Source organism: Alosa pseudoharengus, unplaced genomic scaffold (genome assembly GCF_046254945.1).
Source record: "Alosa pseudoharengus isolate Yale_2024_CS ecotype anadromous, Long Island Sound unplaced genomic scaffold, YU_APseudo_1.1 YU_APseudo_1.1_scf_15, whole genome shotgun sequence".
Taxonomy (NCBI): Eukaryota; Metazoa; Chordata; class Actinopteri; order Clupeiformes; family Clupeidae; genus Alosa; species Alosa pseudoharengus.
Window position 1 is genome coordinate 21,843,404 of NW_027468620.1, and position 19,587 is coordinate 21,862,990.

Consider the following 19,587-nt stretch of genomic DNA (forward strand, 5'->3'; position numbering starts at 1 on the left):
ACCTATGTTCCCCGGGTCCTGTGTTCCCCACTGTATGGGACCGGGGAACATAGGGCCCTAACCCTAACCTCGAGCGAGGAACACAGGACCCGGAGAACATAGGGATGACCCCGACAAGTTGATTCTTCTCCCTGAAAAACAATTTAGTTATGTGATGCCATACTTCCTGTTCTTTTGTCCCTCTCTTTATTTCTTAATTTATAGAAGACATAAATATACGACTAACTGGACACAACAATTCCTGCTCTGGGAGAGTGGAGGTCCAGATCGGTGGCACCTGGGGCACTGTGTGTGATGACGGGTGGAACATGGCCAGTGCTGAAGTGGCTTGCAGACAGGTGGGTTGCGGGTCAGCCCTGGAAGCTCTGACACATGCTCATTTTGGAGCAGGCAGCGGACAGATCTGGTTGGATAATATTTACTGCACAGGCAGTGAGACTTCTTTGGCTCAGTGTCGGCATAATGGCTATGGCATCAGCAACTGTGGACACAGTGAAGATGCTGGGGTGGTGTGTGAAGGTAAGGCTACAAGGGTTTAGGAACCAAAAACCTCAGAGGCAAAGACTCCATTTAACTTGTTCAGTTTATCTCATGCTTACTTACGTATGACACCGATTCAACCACATTTGTACAATTTGGAGTTTGATACCAGAACTCTGTATTCTTCTAGAAATACTTGTTATTAAGCTGTCTCTTTCTATTTTAAATAGTTGGACCATATTCTTGCCGGAATAACTGTGGCAACAGCTTTGATACATGTTCTTGTAGTTCCTTCTGTCATTACAGTGGAAACTGTTGCCCTGGCTTCTTTGGTAAGAAATACTGTGGAAGGCTACTGATATTGCTGTGATTGTTGAAAATGGACATGGGAGTTATCTCTCCAACATCTCTTCCTGTCTTTTCCTCTCTGTCTAGATTACTGCCCAGTGCAAACAACAGCACCACCAACAACAACAATAACAACAACACCTTCTACACCATCAACAGGTAACATATCATACATTAGCTTTTAGAATTCCATATATTTCAAAATAAGTGCATGTTTACCCAAAACTATTTAAAGGCAAATGAAAATATGTTCACATATACAACTATAAGATCTACTACATCTACTAAAAAATGGACAAAGTGCTAATTTGATAACAATGATTGTTAATTGATTGATAATTTGATTGCAAATTTAAGTTAAAATATTGTTGACTTGCTAATGTGTTGAAATGGAGCAACTTCACATTCAAATCTGTAAAAAGTTTTTTTTTTTATGAAATAAGGACACAGTTACATAACTTAGTGTCATATTGATACCCAATAACAGTAATTTGTAAACAGGAAATATATTTTAGACATAGACGACATATGAATTCATTTTCATGAGTCAATGAGTAAAAGATTGTTCATTAACACTCTTTATTTTGTCTCCAGATTACTGGACCACTGAAGAGGCCACCACTCCAGGTATTGTTCCAGTCAGCATCACTTGTTCTTCCTAAAATAAGGCTCACAAAGTATGAGAGAAGAGATCCGAGGCACTCTGATATATTAATAAAAGTCCTTTATTTTACTTTGGACCTGCCGACGTGTTTCGGTCGCTTCCGACCTTCTTCAGGGCTAACGACCGAAACGCGTCGGCAGGTCCAAAGTAAAATAAAGGACTTTTATTAATATATCAGAGTGCCTCGGATCTCTTCTCTCCTTTTTTGACATGCATTCCTTTTGATCCTGATGAGCACCTGATTCTGGAATTCTACTCCGTCACCCACTGAAGCAATCACTTTTTCTCTCTCCACGTTAAGGCTCACAAAGTGTTTGCATTGTTTAGTGTTCTACTTTTAAACTGAGACCCTTTGAGGCTATGGTCCTAATTTAAAACGTGGGCAAACTGCAAAGTCTCAACTCAACAAACTGCACTCTCAAATTTGTGCAAAGATCTTTTTTTGGGAAAAAAGGACCCATTTATGTTACTTGGTGTCATATTGGTGTCACATTGATACCCAATAACAATAATTTGTGAACAGAACATATATTTTAGACATAGAGGACATGTATACTTCACTGTCATTAGCAATGAGTCAAAGGTTGTGTATTAACATTTTATTTTATCTGGATTACATGGACCACTGAAGAAACCAGGTATTGTTCCAGTCAGCATCAGTGTTGTTGTTCCCCACAAAAGTTTGATGAAGTGTGCACATTGTTTAGTGTTTCAGTTTAAATAACAAGATTACCGGTAGTTTTGATAACAAGGCAAAATGTACAAAATGTTTTGATAATAATGGCAACAACAGTCGTGGGAAAATCCATGACCAATCCCACTCTCAGTCATGCTATATTGCTTTTATACAACAATTCTACCACAAACTAAATAATCTGAAAACACCCTTTGAGGCTATGATGGTACTAATTTTAAATGTGGGCAAACTGCAAAGTCTTAAGTCAAACTGAATTGAATGAAGCAACTGTACATTTGTGCAAAGATGTTTTTTTTCTAAAAAAATTGTGCAACTTTGTGTCACATTGGTGTCATGTTGATAGGCTACCAAAAGCAGTCATACTTTTACGTTCTACATTTTATACATATAGACGACATATGAATCCGTCACTTTCAATAGCCAATGAGTAAAAGGTTGATCATTAACACCTTGCCTTGTAGGTTCCTGCAACTGGTACAGCTGTGGCCAAGACTTTGGTAGCTGTTCCTGCTCAAGTTCATGCCAATACTATGGAAACTGCTGTCATGGTTACTATGGTAATAAATAATCTTTGATTGGTTAGTTTGATTGATTTTTAAAGTAATTTAAAAATGGTGGGTTTGTGGTCTGAAATTAATCTCTCTCTCTCTCTCTCTCTTTTCTCTCCCCCTAGATTACTGCCACAGCACAACCATGGACCCACAAACAACACGTAATACATTTACTTTCAGATTGTTGTCTTCAGATTGTATATCAGTATTGTTTGATGTATAGCCTACACCCTGTAATCCAATACATTTTGGATCTTAAAAAGTAAACAAAGTGCAAAGATTTAAGTCTAACTAGACCAACTGAATGGAATGAAGCAACCAAACTGCACACACTTGAATCTTTTTCTGAAATAAGTACCAATTTACATAACTTGGTGTCACACTGATACCCAATAACAGTAATTTGTGAGCAGAAAATATGTCTTATAGATAAATCCAATGAATGCTTATCTTTCATGAGTGAAAGGTTGCTCATTAACACTCTTTATTTTTTCTCTGGATTACTGGACCACTGAAGAATCCACTCCAGGTATTGTTTGAGTCAGCATCACTTGTTCTTCCCAAAATAAGTTTCACAAAGTGTGTGCATTGTTTAGTGCTCTAGTATAAAAATTAACAATTATCTGAGACCCTTTGAGGCTATGGTCTTAATTTCAAAAGTGGGCAAAGTGCAAGGTCTAAACTAAACTACTAAACATAAGTTGTTTAATAACAAGGCAACATCTCTTTCTACTTGATGTTACATTGGTGCTACATTGGTGAATTTGTGTAACATCTATAGCCTACCCTCTATTTACGTCATTGTTCAATATATATGCAATACATAGGCCTACCCAATAACAGTAATTTGTGAACAGAAAATATACATAGACAACATATGAATACTTCACTTTCATGAGTCAATGAGTGAAAGGTTGTTCATTAACACTCTTTATTTTGTCTCCGGATTATTGGACCACTGAAGAATCCACTCCAGGTATTGTTTCAGTCAGCATCACTTGTTCATCCCAAATAAGTTGTGTGCATTGTTTAGTGTTTAGTAGTTTAAAACTTAAATAGTTTTGTTTAGTGTTCTAGTTTAAAACTGAAATATTATCTGAGACACTTTGAGGCTATGGTCCTAATTTAACATGTGGGCAAACTACAAAGTCTTAAGTCAAACTGAATTGAATGAAACAACTGCACACACAAATCTATTTGCAAATTTCAGCTGAGCAAGATCCTTGTGACGGGACGAGTAGCCACCGTCACGGTAGCGAGGCGCTGCCTACTATGAGAGACATTTAAATGTGTGCGTGCTATGATTTCTGGGTTTTAATGATTATTTAGCCTGTTCATATAGTTTTTGGTTATGCCAAAAATCAGCAGATATGCTAAATCTTCAGTAGATGTTGTCTAGATTCGTAGACTTATTTATTGGCTGTATTAGCTTGTGGGTATCCTGAAACACCCCTGTGCTGCTATGATGCATTGGTTTGATCCAATTAGGAGTGTAATCAGGCCCTATTTAAACCCATGCCTATAGGTGTTTAGGAGAGAGAGCTGCGATTTGAATAGGTATAAGTCTCGAGAGCTCGTCTTATGTGTGTAGCCCAAGTGACTAGCTTTGTAGTCCATTGCGCTCATCTTATTATTAGAATATTTTGTATATTGTATTGTTTTGACTATCAACTCTTTTGTTTTTCTTTCTTTATTGAGAAGTATTTTATTTTTCCTTAGTGCTTTGTTCACATTTACTTACTTTATCATTGCCTTATGTTGGCCTTATTTGGCGGATTAATAAAATCCCACCTTCCACCTGCTGTTCCATCTACCTCACAACCGCCGACACATCTACCCTTAACATTTGGTGGCAGCGATGGGATGGCTTGCTGTGAGGTCATCGGAAGCTTGCCCAGTGTGTGAGCCATATGAGGGACCCCCAGGATAGGTTGACCCCTGTGTGAGGGATCCCAGAGATGGGTGAAGCACTTGTGTGTGTCTGGTGGTTGCACGAGGGTTGCCAGTGTGCGCGAAGTGCATGGGCTAGCTTCCCGAAGGGGAGGGCAGTGTACCGTCACTACAGTTGAGTATGTGCGCTCGCCAACGGGCGGGCCGTTGCGGTCAAGCTGCAGGGTTAGTACCCTGGAGACCTGGGTTCAAGACCAGGTAGGGGTCACTGCTCTCTCCCTTTGCTACAATCCTAAATTTAAACATTGGTGGATCAGCTCAATGCTCCCATACATCACACAATAGCTTTAGTTCTACCAGAAACACTCAGAGAGTAAAATTGTGGCTCGATGGTTTAACTACATAACATGAAATGTACAATATTTGGTAAATGTGCGATGAAATAGTAAAAGTCTTTGGCGTAGCCCAGCCCGTCAGTGGTTCAGGTCTTGAAGTGGCTTGACCCGGCAAATCCTACATGGTGAAAGCTGGCAGGGCAGAGCTACCCCCTGGGACAGGTTGACAGGGACAAAACTAGTGGTGGTGGGGAGGAAGGTGGGATCTTCATGTAGACAGTACCTGAGGCAGTGAAGCAGGTATGTTAGACAAGTCGTTATAAGGCAGGTGAAAGTAGGTGATTGGTTGAGGTTACTGAATGAGTGACATAGCATTAAAGTCTTCCTGGTAACTTATGCTGAAGTTTCAATTTCATGCAAAACAAACAACATATGTTCATTGTCTCATTTTAAATCATCTGTTAAAATGTAATGAACCTTCAAATACAAAAAGATGCTATCTTAATCTAAATGTCTTTTATGAGTCAATGAGTCAAAGGTGCATTTTAAACACTCTTTACGGTCTCCAGATTACTGGATCACCACCGAGTCAGTTACCGTTCCAAGTGGCATCACTTGATACAAATTTTTTTTTTGTAATATTACAAGTGAGATAACTCCATGCTTGTCAATTGTTTAGTGTTCTTGTTTACCCACACATTTTTTCAAGGCCTTTTGAGCCTACATCTAGGATATGAACGATAATTGACTACATTAAGACTTGCAGGTTTTTACCACATGAATATTCACTTTACACATGGAATATTACTACACTTGCATGATGATTTTCTGCCTTGTAGGTTACCACTACTCCTGCCGGTACAATTGTGGCTACAACTTTGGTAGCTGTTCCTGCACAAGTTCATGCGATTACTATGGAAACTGCTGTTATGACTACTATGGTAATAAATCACCTTTTTCTTTAAAGGAACACGCCACCCAATGTCAGTAGTAATATATGTTCTTACCTTAACTTTCACGAGTTGAGTCATACCTCTCCCGTGTCGGTACGTGCACTCAAACACTCTGGTGCGCGGCGCGAATGTGTTAGCATGTTGCTATGCTAGCGGGCTCAGACGTAGCCATAGAGGGAGGAAGATAACAGTAATCAAAAACATCCACGTTTTCCCTACTTAAATACAGTTGCACGAGTAATTGATAAAATGTGTAAGGTCACACAGCATGAAACGTGGCGATTTTCCAAGCGAATAAACAGGAGAACTACAATGTGTGGCGCAATAGCCCTTGGGAGTACTTCGACCTAGTGTAGTAATATTAATTAACACCTAATTGTAGATCCCAGCCATGCTTTCCGCCGTTTGCAGCAAAGCGGAATTCTATGAAACATGAAATCACTATAGTACTTCTGCTTGTTATCACAACCCTTCACAATACATGTTATAACCATGATTGTTCACAATCTACTTTACCACTACCTGCTACTTTGCTAAGTCAGCTCAAACTAACGCCAGCAGGGCAGGTTGTCTCTTTTTACGGAAATGACTGTGTGTGTGCCTCGGAGGGGGAGGGGGAGGGGGAGGCTGAGGGGGAGGCTGAACTCTCTGGTGGATAGGATCTACAATTAGGTGTTAATTGTTAATTAATATTACTACGCTAGGTCGAAGTACTCCCAAGTGCTATTGCGCCACACATTGTAGTTCTCCTGTTTATTCGCTTGGAAAATCGCCACGTTTCATGTTGTGTGACCTTACACATTTTTATCAACTACTCGTGCAATTGTATTTAAGTAGGGAAAACGTAGATGTTTTTGATTACTGCTATCTTCCTCCCTCTATGGCTACGTCTGAGCCCGCTAGCATAGAAACATGCTAACACATTCGCGCTGCGCACCAGAGCGATTGAGTGCACGTACCGACACGGGAGAGGTATGACTCAACTTGTGAAAGTTAAGGTAAGAACATATATTACTACTGACATTGGGTGGCGTGTTCCTTTAAAGTAATTTGATATGGGTTGGTTTGTGCTTTGAAATGAATCTCTCTTTCTCTCTTTCTCTAGATTACTGTGGAAGTAGGTCTACAACAGAGCAACCAGCCACCACAAGTAGGCCTACTACATATTCATTGCAGAACCATCCCACAGAATATCAGTATTAAAGTTGCAGTCTGCGCAGGAAGTCTCGTTTGTTTACGTTTATATTTATATTTAAAATTATTAGCAGATGCTTTTGTCCAAGACAGTGTAGGCTATACTGTATTTTAACCAAGGACCAAACGAAACACACCAGAGAGCTAACCCCTCCCTTGAGTATTCTCAGAGAAACAGGGTTTCCTTTTTGTTTGAGGGAAAGCCTGCCCCCACTTTGTTTGTTTTCGGAGCCTGGGCTGCGACCGAGTTTTTTCACAGTGTACTTACAGACTGGGTAGCTAGTGGATCATGAGGACATGGTTGTTGAATGTGACAAAAATTATGATGGGCTTGAAATTGTGTATCGCTTACTGTACCTTTAATATATAGACTATTTTACTATGCAGTATATTCATATATATTCTGCCTTTTAGGTTACAACTCCTGCCGGTACAATTGTGGCTACAACTTTGGTAGCTGTTCCTGCTCAAGTTCATGCCAATACTATGGAAACTGCTGTCATGATTATAATGGTAATAAATCAACTTTGATTGGTTGGTTTGATTGGTTCTTTAAAGTAATTTGATAATGGTTGGTTTGTGCTTTGAAATTAATCTCTGTCTTTCTCTCTGTCTTCTTTCTCTCGCCACCTATCTCTCTAGATTACTGCCACAGCACAACCTGGGACCCACCAGCCTCAACACGTACATTTACTTTCAGATTGTTATCTTTAGATAGTATATCAATATTGTTTGATGTATACAGTACACCCTGTATTGCTCTTAGATGCATGATACAATACTTAGATGCATGATGTAGTATTAAGTATAAGTATATATACTCTTTTGATCCCGTGAGGGAAATTTGGTCTCTGCATTTATCCCAATCTGTGAATTAGTGAAACACACTAAGCACACAGTGAACACACAGTGAGGTGAAGCACACACTAATCCCGGTGAGCTGCCTGCAACAACAGCGGCGCTCGGGGAGCAGTGCCTAAGCAGGGTTAGGTGCCTTGCTCAAGGGGACTTCAGCCGTGCCTACTACTGGTCGGGGTTCGAACCGGCAACCCTCCGGTTACAAGTCTGAAGCGTTAACCAGCAGGCCACGGCTGCCCCTAATTTAACAGTTTGATGTATTCGCCATTATTCCTTACTCTGCATTGATTCTTCGATGACTATAGCCTACATCGACACATATTGGGAAAAGGATGTTATACTTTTTATATAAATGTTCAAATGAGAAACACTTTGATTATTAAAATAACATTTCATTTTAACTTAACTATTCACTAGGCAGTAAACAAATAGTTGTGAAGGCAAAAGTCCATTGTGGACATCCATTATTTTTAAAATCTTTAAAATTCTTCCAGCGGACCATCCAGAATGTGGAGGACACCTGAATGGTTCTGGAACTTTCTCCAGCCCATATTATCCAGGCTATTACCATGATAATGCCTACTGTGTGTGGAGTCTGTCAGTTCCTTATGGACAAAGAATCCTCCTCACTTTTTCAGATCTGGAGTGAGTGGAGAGATGCATTATTGCCTTATTTTTCACTAAACATTCACTGTTACTCTGCAAATGTGTGCCACAATTGCTCCCATGCACTTATGTCTTCAGGATGGAGCGCTGCTGTAGCTGTGACTACATCACTGTGCATGACGGCTCCTCAGTGGGCCACAACCAGCTGGGTCGGCTCTGCCACAACTCCTCTCTGGACACCTTCCACTCCTCCTCCAACTACATGACTGTGCGTTTCCGTAGTGATAGTAGTGTAGTAGGTCGTGGCTTCCAGGCTCAATTCATCAGCTCCCTGCCGACTGATAAAGGTGAGTGACATCTGCGAAACCTGAATCAGCCACTGTACAGCATCAACTCCCAGGCTGTCTTTTACTCAACTGAACTCAGAATAAAAATAATCCATCACAGTAATCCACTCTGAAGAAAAATAATTTAGAGCATATGGTTACAAAATGTTATGATGGAGGATTATTATGCATATAATATGATCATATTAATATAATATTAATATTGTGTTATACTCAACTCTTTCTATAGGCAGGGTGCAGTGTGTTTTAGACAACATGAACATTGTTATTTCAAGATCTTTCCTGACTAGTCAGGGATTCAATGGTCATGATCTTTATGTCAATGATGAACACTGTCGGCCGACCACAAACAGTTACCAGGTGATGTTTGAGTTTCCTCTCAACCGCTGTGGAACAGTGAGAAAGGTACGTGGTATTCGACCTGAAGGTGCTCTTCACAGCACAAATACAACCCTGTTGTGTTTCTCTTCAGATATGTCAGTTGTGTAGAATATACAGTGAATGTAGTTTGTTTAAAAATCCTAGTTATGATTTGCATGGATTAATTGAATAATTGGTATTTGTTTTGGCCCCTACCCCCTACCCCTCGTTCTGTTCAGTTTAACAACGGTCGTGTAATTTATGAAAATGCTGTGCGGGCATATTCAACCAGCTCTGGGGAGATCACGCGTCATTCAAGTGACTTCAAGTTGTCTGTTACCTGTCACATGGAAAAGGACTCCGTATCACAGATCATGTATGTTGCCAAAGAAATTCCCAAATTTAACATCACTGGAACTGGTCGATTCAATACCACCATGGCTTTCTACACCTCTTGGAGCCTCAACCAGCAAATCTATGACAATCCGTATGAGGTAAATCTCAATCAGTACATGTACGTTAAGGTGAGCCTAAGGAGACCTGACAGCAGCCTCGTCCTCTTCCTGGACACGTGTGTGGCCTCACCAAACCCACATGACTATGCTGACTACCGCGCCTATTATCTACTGGTCAATGGGTAAGACTACTAGGATTGATAAATCTTGTTCCCCTCCCTCCTCTACATGTGTTTAATATATAATACAATAACACATAAGGGCCAAATTTGTTATGGTTGGTTTATGAAGGATTTAATTTGAAATCTTCAGCTATAATGCTCACGTGGCCAAGCTGGTAATGCTGCCTATGACAGAACAGGTAACTCTGCAATGACACTGTTTTTTTTCTCACAGGTGTCCAAAAGACACAACATACCAGTCCATTGCGAGCGGCTCTGAGAGTTACGCAGGCTTCCGCTTCCAGGCTTTCAAGTTCCTGCGGGCACATGAATATGTGTACCTGCAGTGCAAGGTCATCATCTGCCCTAAAAATGACTACAACTCTCGCTGTCGCGACGGATGCCGCACCCGCAAGGCTCGAAGTTTGGACTCTGAGCACCACACAGCCACCATGGTCCTGGGGCCTATCAGGCTGAAAGGTTAAGTACCAACTTAGGTTACTTGCCACTGCAGTGCATGCATAGCACAGTCATATAGGTGTAAACACCCATGAAGTATGCCCATGGCCTGTTATAAATGTTGTTTAGTATATCCCTTAAGAACCTGCACCCATGTAGGGTAAATATATTTGCAAACACAGCAAACACACTTGAACACACACACACACACACACACACACACACACACACACACACACACATACACACACTTGGAGGTAAAGTAGTACCTTCACAGAAGTAAGACTTGAAATTAGCAAGGAGTTCCTGGAGAAAGGGATGGTGCACTTGCAATACCATTCTAAAACGAATAGTTCCGGTCTTTGATTATGTTTGGCTGAATCGTGTTTGATGCGGTTGTATAAGATCCAACACAAACATACATTTTGACCGCATTTCGATCTATAGTAATCCGCTTGCACGTCGTGCCTAACAACGCCCCTTAGCTGTTCTAAAATCAGTGTAAACTATGGCCTCTCGGGGCTTATTGCTTATCTATGTGGTAGATCATTAATGCTTTAACTGATGTAAGATTAATGGTATGTTAATATATGAGTCATAAGGAATTAAGTTATGAAAGTATGTTTAACACATAAAATTCTAATACTGAGTCCAACATGATTTACTACTAAGTATTGTAAGTTACATCCTTCATCACTGATCAATTTCATATACTTAATTAACATAGTAGTTTAAGGTGTAAAGGTGTTAATTAACACCACAGGCAAAAGACATGCATTCCATGCACTTCCAGCTGCAACTATAGGCTGAGCCACTGTAAATCCATCACATACTGGGATCTCTAATGATTGAATGATTTTTCATGCACCAGTGTTACTGGAACTTTTTCCCAGAAATGTCTTTCTTCAGAACCAAATGCATAAATTCAAGCAAAACATATTAAATCACTTTCTAGGAACACTTGGACAAACCTTGCATCTGACAAAAGGCAGAATGACAGTTTATGTGTGAAATGTTTTGCTTGGAGATGTGTATCATAATGGAGAAGGTGATATTTGAGAGATTGAATATAACCGTTTCAGTTTCTCGCTTAAAACTTGTAATCACTACCCTGTTTGAAAGTCAAATGGACCATGACAAACTTAAATACTTGTCAGTGTTTCCCACAGAATGAAATTATATTTGTGGTGGTAGGTTTGCAGAATTAACTTGAATGCAACAGTTTTTAACAAATTAGCACAGCGTGGTTATGATGCTAACCAGATTTAATTTAGTACAACCTGGAAAATCACTGTGTGGTGGTCAATGTTGATATTGTGGTGCGCCGCCTCAAATAAGTCAATGTATGGGAATGTGTTTAATGTGGTGTGCCATTGCATTAGAATACAATATATCAGTAGTAGTTAGACTACTAGCGGATTAATGAACTGGACCAAATCTGACTCTTCTCTGTGTTCAGATGTGGAGAATCCTGCAGTGGAGCAGCTGGAGGACAACATGGCTAAGGTGGATGTCTGAAGAAGCCACTCATGTTCTCACCGGTCCAAATTCATTAATAAATTCATCTCATTATTTCCTGTTTACAAATCATGTATATCAGAGTGGCTCTCTGATGCCTTACTGCAAATTACTCTCTTTTTTTCCATAACTTTTTCTGTCAACAAAATTATTAAAGCATTCCAAAAAGGCAACAAGCAGAGTTGTGCAGACTTTGTTGTGTGCTGGCTTTACAGGAACAAGTATTATTTATGACAACATTTTATTTTGATTAAGATTTTAGACTCAAAATGTCATTTTCAAATGAAAGAAGAGAAAACTATTCCCAAATGACAATACAATCATCCCACTGTAACTACAATACAAGAATAAATTGGCGAAAGACACCCAACCTAGGACTAATAGTCTACGGTAGACTTGCTAGCTACTCCAGGGATGACAATAGATACACAGAGTAGTAACAAAATGGTCAGATAAACAGACGGAACAGGAAAGAAACACACACACACACACACCTAAAAAGGTGTCACAATGGCCATAAGGGCACTCCAGCTGCACACATTACATAGCCTAATTTCTATGACTACACAAGGAAATTATGTAAGATGCATATTATGACTGCCTTTGCTTGTACAATGAAGGCTTTCCAATTGAGGATGACATCATTAGCCCCATAGAGAGCTGTGCTGTTTGATAGGCCTAGGGCCCCTATAGGCTATTCGATGGTAAAAGAGCCCCCTTTTCACCAACAGATGGCACTCTGTAACAGAAACAGAATTACACTCTGTGTAGTAGACCAACTGATCTTCAACTATACTAAAATCTCAAGCAACTTTATAGGTTAGGTGCAATTAGGTAATTATACAATATTCTAGACTTTAAGCAAAATGGCCGAATTAAAGTAAAGAAAATGCAGGTGAAATGGTTGTAGGCCTACTGTTTCTGATTAATGTAGGTTAGTCTTTAAAACATACGTTACTGCTCTTTATTGTCCTAATGCTGATCCTTCCCCCTTGTTTATTGCACATTTTATTTATTGACCTAGGTCTAATGTCAATTGATAGTAGGATAGTCTCGGAGAGCAGACTGTCTACACTACTGATACAGCACGCTGTTAACGTAACGCAGTTCAACGAGCTTACGCTAGTGTGTCTGTGGTGCCACCGCACAGACAGGCAGGGCAGGCACGCTCACGCAGGCACCAAGGTGAAAACGGGAGATGGGCTGAAATCCTATACACGCTGTCTACCCAACTTCTTCAGTTGTACAGAACCATGTAAGTTGCCAGCTGACGCTAGCGTCTTCGCTCGTGTAAACTGTTTATAAAAATGTATTAAACTGGCTTGCTCTGTTGTCAGATTTAGCATTGATTTTGAACTTGTTCAAACTTGCGACAGAAGTTAACGTTAGCTGCGTAGCCAGTTAGCTAGCTATCAAGGTACGTCATACGACCACGTTAAGGAAACTGAAAAGTTACCGTTTCAACATTGTTTTACGTTACATATAAATTATGTTATAGATATGGTGGAAATGGGTCTTGACAGGAGCTGGTTATGGTTAACGTTAACAGTGATTGCTATCGTGCAAGGTAGCTAGGGCTAGCTCTCCCTCCAGTGAGGTTGGCTAGGATAACATTTGCAAACGCTGGCTAATCTAACTTTTTGTGTAACTACGGTTTACGTCAAAGTTACCATCTCACTCTGGACAGAGATTTGGCGATTAATGCCTTTCAGTAAGTCTAGCTCCATATGTTTATAGGTAGTGATGTTCGTCCTGAAAGCACTGTTAAAGTGAATCTGCTGGGAAAGTCTCAAACACAAGTCATCAGGCCATAACAGATGTTGGAAAGACTAGAATAAAGGGAAAGCTAACTTGTAAATTGTGTGGTTGCTAGTTCGTGAGGTTGACAAAGTTGGTTCTAAAGTATCACTGTTTTGATATCGTGTGTGTAGTGTACACGTGCTTGTAATAGTTAACAGCGATATTGATATGACAAGTTCTCTTTTGCTGTGATGACTTTTGAGATGCAACACATTTATCGATCATGTTCGCCCGTCTTTTTATGACTTCATATCTAACATTGATAATGCATCTGTTAGGTAAAGCACTCCCATGCTTTGACTAAGCCTTGCTAAATAGAAAATCATAGCACCATACCCAAATACTAAACATCCTGACCTATGTGTCTTGTAATATAAGCTGTGTGGTAAACTATGATAGATTCACATCTATGTACCTGTACTGAAGTGGACAATCATTTTAGATCACTAAACAGAATGAATTAGGCCTTAATGCCTATAGTTTGCCTTTGTGGTATGTCCACGTCAGAAATTTACTGATAGGATTAACGCAAGAATTTACCATTAACATACCATTCACCTTACATCTAACTCAGAAGCTCACCTAAGTTGACTTCCTTCCTTTTCACAGCAAAACACAGGAAACTCACGTGGGCTGCAAGGTGGCCTGGCCATGCACACCTATTGCTGCAAACTAGGCAAGCCACACTGGTCTCTCAGAGACATTACACAGACAGGTAGAATGTAGTGAAATGCAAACTGTTGTTCAGCACTGCTGAAAAGTCTGTTGTCATAATTTTGTCCATTTAGATATTTGAGATCACGATCACAAGAGACTTCTCCTTGGGGGAAAATCCAACGTTACCTTATTGTTTTTCTATTTGTTTATTGGATTCAAACAGCCAAAACACTGCTATTCATGCCTGTTCAGTGCTATGCTAGCTTTATCTTATATATTTTTTGGCTGACCCCAGCCTAACAAGTGCCAGAGAGGCAGAGTTTGGACTTGGGGCCTGAAGCTAATGCTGACCTGGTTTTCACCTTGTGCTGTTGCTGTTGTTGGCTGTTTGCAGAGGTCTTTTTGTGAAGTGTGTGTGTGTGTGTGTGAGTGAGAGAGAGAATGCACACAGCTACTATTACATACTATTCAGATGCTGGGCAGGTCTGGATTACCTTCTCTGGTGCTCAGGGAGTGTTTTAGGGTGATTTTTGTTTTGTTTTTTAACTGTGAGGAGAAGAGTAAGAAGTGTGTGTGTGTGTGTGTGTGTGTGTTAGAGACCTTTATTCTGAAGACATTCAGAACACTGGCCTAGGTTATGGCAGATACTAGCTATGTAACATTCAGGAGGGAGAAAGCTATAGAAGGGATTAAATCATACATTAAAGAGCGGGATGAATGGAATTACTCAGCAAGATTAGGAGATTAGAGCAAGTATATCCTATTTTCCCTGACCCTGTCCAAATAGAAAGAGTCATCCAATGTAATTATAAACAAACAAACACACATACGTCCACACACACACACAGCAATCATCCACAGCCTTGCATACTACTGATTCCTTCTGCAATGTTGTATAAAGTAGGTCAAAAAGACCCCCCCCCCTCCCCTACACACACACACACACACACACACACACACACACACATACATACTTCAGTCATGTTCTGGGCTCATCTGGGACACTCGTCTCCCTTCGTGCCATTGGAATTGTTTGTGATATATTTAAAAAATAAATAAAAATGCAGGCTGCATTTCACCCTGCAAACGCATATGTCTACCCCTTCAGTCATTCCAACATGCTCACTGCCTCTCCCTGTTCACTGCAAAATCATTTAAATGGTGACGCATTACTTTCCTGCTAGCAATATTTTGACAAAAAGCTGATATCCCTGGGGTTCCTTAAGCCGCTAACTATTTTAGTTCTAAATGCAAAGACAGGCTTTTCTAGAGTTATGTAGAAGGTGTGTTCAGTCTAGGTGATTTATTTGGCTTATCTTTTGCACAGCCTTGTAATGGTAATGTGTGATATTGAAAGCTACCTCGCTGCAGTAGCTTTTAAAAGTCAAGGTGGTAGCCTGTACAGTGGCCTGTGCATTTGGCCTGTGCTTGAGTTTGAGTTTCTTCTCAAACTTCTTTTTTGGAGTTGGAGGTGAACATGACCGGGCTTGCCTCTTGTTGCGCTCTAGTCAAACACAATAGCCTCCCACACATGCAGCGTGCTGTAAGCTGAGGTGCTTTTCTGATACGAAGACTTCAGAATGGAAAGTTATAGCCTGTTATAGCCTATGTCTTTTGTGCTCACAGCACCAAGCCAAGAGTCCCTGACAAGCGACACATGCACCAATCAATGCACCGATATGTCACACTTTTGTATGAGACATGTGCATCAATACTGTCCCAGTATTTTGCTCAGAGTAATGAGAGTAAAGAAAAGGTCAACAAGCTGGAATTATGGATGTATTCACTGCATTCACTGGCAACTGAATTGAAACAGTGACAAAAAAAAAAGAAGAGGCTAAACAAAATCGACACCCCCCTCCCCCTGTAAAACTAGCTATAACTTGGAAAGTATTGATCTTACATAAAAGTAATTTTACAGTGTGTCTCCTGGGTAACATAGGTACAGCTGGTCATTTTTTCCCCCCAGATTTTTTTGAGACCTAAATGCGTGGGCCCTGGTTGAATTGACGTGCAATGACCCCTAGGGTTACACTGTATGCAGTTTGCATTGTGATTTTGTTGAGCAATTGAGCTACTGCATCCTTTGTGTTAGAAGGATGTGTTATTGCTTTAGTTGCTTGTATTTTCAAAAATGTGAGGATAGCATGTGTTTAGGCTAATGCTGTGCTGTTATTTCCTCCGTATTCCAGTTCCTTAACACACCTCTTGAGCTGGTCTGCTGTTTCTCAGGTGACACATTTTCAAGAATAACTCATTTTAAGATCAGGGATAATTTGCACAGCACATCTGGTGGTAGGATTGTTTTTTAAGGCAATATTTCTTTGATTGAACTTTCTCAAACATTTTTTTCGCATAACTTAACAAACAACATAACAGAATGTTGAATGCTGTAGTTCTACCTCGTACTGATAAAAACCCAGTCTTGTGCTGTGATAAAGAGTGGGGTTGTGCATCCAGAGACTACATTGCAGTCATTACACCAAGATTGTGTTCACTTCCTCATTCTTTGATGTCCTTAGTGTGACTTCACTCATTCCGTTTATTTAAACCTGACCTATTTTTCCTCCCTGTCTCCTCTCCAAATCAGATGAGTTGTGTGTGTGTGTGTGTGAGGGTGTTTGTGTAGGAGAATACTTTTGTAAGCGAGTAGGTACAGGCAGGCATACACCCACAGTCCTAACAGATGAGGACAGAGAGCCTCCAGCTTCAATTTGGAATTGTCCTGTTATCATGAGAGGACAATGGGGCTGCCTCCCCAGTCAATCATTGGGCAGTGGGCACGTCCATGTCTCCTTCGTCAGGGTGACGCCAACGCCAACGCTCACACTCTGTGGGGCAGGGGGACATTCCGGCAGACAAGAGACCGCTTTATACTCGAGGCCCCAGAACGTGGCACGATGTGATCTGAGGAGGGCCTCTGGATGAATCATGCTAAAGTTCTGCCCCTCCATTGTTGCCCCCCCACACACACACACAGTACACACACACACACACACACACACAGTGACACAGCTGCCTTTGTGTCTTTGACAAGCTCTTTGTGTGCTTCATCTTCTTTCTCCTTTTTTCCATATCATCGTTCTGTTGCTCGCAGGCCTGAAGTGTCCATGCCCGCAGTCTTAGAAGGAGATATGGCTGCCATTATCTGTCTGTGGGAGCATTGTTTAATTCAGGGTGTTTTAACTCTCCATCACTCTTTTCTCTCCTCTCTCTCTCTCTCTGTCTCTCTCTCACCTCCCTCAGTCCTGTCCAGTACCGTCGCCCTCTTCCACAGGCTGACGTGTCTTTCCCTGTCGCCCCACTGGCTTGTGTCTCTCTCCTCACGCTCGCTATTTATAAACGAGAGAAGTGTTGTCCTCGCTCTCTTGTCTCCTGCTCTTCCTCCCTCCCTCCCTCCCTCCCTTCTCCTCCCTCCCTCCCTCCCTTCTTCTCGCTCCCTCCTCCTTGCTCTCACTCGTCTCGCGCTCACACCGTTGGCCCTTGTTCCGCCCACTCAGCTGCAGACTCTTGTCTTGTGTGCGAGTCTGAGTCTTTCCCTCCTCATGCCCCCCCACCTCCACCCCACAATCCGCAACCACCACTCCACCCTTTTCTTTGCAACTTTCACCATTTGTGCTCTCCAGCTCCTTCTGTTTCAGCCTGGCCCCAGCGTGGGTAGGTCCCATCTGCACTAGACTGTTACTCAGGTCTTGAAGGGGTGCAGGGCGGATGTGTGTTATTAGTCCTGTGAGTTTACAGGTCTGGGGTGGTGGCAAGGCTGTCTGTTTAAACTGATAGTGTATTGAGTGATTTTAGCTTTTTTTTTGTATCAACGCCTGATATAATTTGTGAGTTATCTCTTTTGCTGAATATGCAGATTGGCCAGAAGCAGACATTTTGTTCCAGCAATCATCTGTGGTCATGGTGACATAACACATTCTGTTCCTGCTGTTGACGCTGTTCTCGTTTTGGGTAATATCACTGACCAACTTAGCATTGTGGCTCAAGTAGGTTAATGTCCATGTTGTGTGAACAGGTACAGTAAGTACACTAAGACTAGCCTTGCACTCAGACACAGCTGGTATGTGCAGTTCTCTTTGACTTACAGGCCCGCATGCAGGCTCCAGTCTGTAGGTCTACCCTCAGTAGGTCTGTTATCTAGACTGATAAATTTGCCTGGAACGCCACCTGTTTGATACTGATCTCCAGAGATTTTGGGGTATGTGACGTGGGTCTTGTGGGTCTGCTGTGTGATTCACACACATTGAATCGATGAATGGTATTCTTGAGACTCGGGTGGCCGTTTGGATCCAGCCCCAAACTGTGCTGTGTGGAGCAAGGCATGGTAGGAAGGAATCACAGGAACGACAGGCAGGCAGGCAGGCAGGCAGAGGAGAAGCAGGGAAAGAGTTAGCCAGAACAGAGCGAGAGCTGGAGAAAAGAAAACAGAGCCAGACGGAGAGGGAGATCTCATCCCCCTCTCTCTCTCTCTCTCTCTCTCTCTCTCTCTCTCAATCGCTCACTCTCTCTCCGCTGCGAGACACTCAGTGCCCTGTGTCTTCTTGCCTCCACTACAGCATTTGCCGGCGACGTTGCGTGCTTGTGGCATGAGCAGCCGGCACCATGCCTTACGTGGATCGGCAGAATCGCATCTGTGGCTTCCTGGACATCGAGGAGCAGGAGGGCAGCGGCAAGTTCCTGCGCCGCTACTTCATCCTGGACACGGGTCTGCAGGGGAGCCTCGTCTGGTACATGGACAACCCACAGGTGAGCAGCCGGTCATTGGAGAAGTTGCATGCAGATGAAATCAATTTGACGTGATATCTAGGCCTATGCTGTGAAGCACTTGCACACCTTCGGCCTAATATTATTTAAGAAAAAAAAAAAAATATTGCTACTAGCCTATCTTAATTAAAAATATATTTTGCCCAAAAAACTGAACATAAAAATAAAAAGTGTAATGATAAGCATCTTGTCTCAAATGTTAGATTGCACCTTAGCTTTAGCTTTGACTTAACTTGTACATTCCTGGCATCCCTTGAGCATCACCCGAGGCATACTAAACATGTGTGCAACCCTGTCACAATAGTCCCCTTTATCAATAATACATAAATGTCTATTTTGAGAGTCCTCTGCTTTTTGTCTGTGTCAGTAAACTACATTTTGCATTCTTGTCTGACACGTTGACATTGTCTTTTTCTTTTTATATCTGGACAGAATCTGCCCATAGGTGCAGCCTGTCAGGGTTCACTTAAGCTCACCTACATCTCCA

At 41.5% G+C, this 19,587-nt stretch overlaps 2 protein-coding genes across 5 annotated transcripts in view; both read left to right on the forward strand.

Moving 5' to 3' along the window:
- The first annotated feature begins 308 nt into the window (after positions 1 to 308).
- On the forward strand, positions 309 to 11,876 carry LOC143123925 (scavenger receptor cysteine-rich domain-containing protein DMBT1-like). The gene is made up of 9 exons (XM_076285189.1): positions 309 to 519; positions 916 to 987; positions 1,423 to 1,455; positions 8,465 to 8,615; positions 8,715 to 8,923; positions 9,153 to 9,328; positions 9,523 to 9,920; positions 10,135 to 10,379; positions 11,818 to 11,876. Exons 1-9 carry the CDS (start codon positions 309 to 311, stop codon positions 11,874 to 11,876), a joined length of 1,554 nt encoding a protein of 517 aa, XP_076141304.1.
- Positions 11,877 to 13,017: 1,141 nt separating this feature from the next.
- plekha1a (pleckstrin homology domain containing, family A (phosphoinositide binding specific) member 1a) overlaps positions 13,018 to 19,587 on the forward strand; it is a 19,667-nt gene continuing 13,097 nt past the window's right edge. For 2 of the 4 annotated variants that reach the window (XM_076285909.1, XM_076285910.1), the window contains exons 1-3: positions 13,020 to 13,131; positions 18,893 to 19,082; positions 19,533 to 19,587. The exon at positions 19,533 to 19,587 is cut by the window's right edge and continues 2 nt beyond it. In XM_076285909.1, coding sequence (XP_076142024.1) covers positions 18,939 to 19,082; positions 19,533 to 19,587 — 199 coding nt within the window. In that variant the 5' untranslated portion in view covers positions 13,020 to 13,131; positions 18,893 to 18,938. Of the gene's footprint in view, positions 13,132 to 18,892; positions 19,083 to 19,532 lie in introns of all 4 variants that reach the window. The other 2 variants (XM_076285908.1, XM_076285907.1) reach the window with 2 other exon arrangements.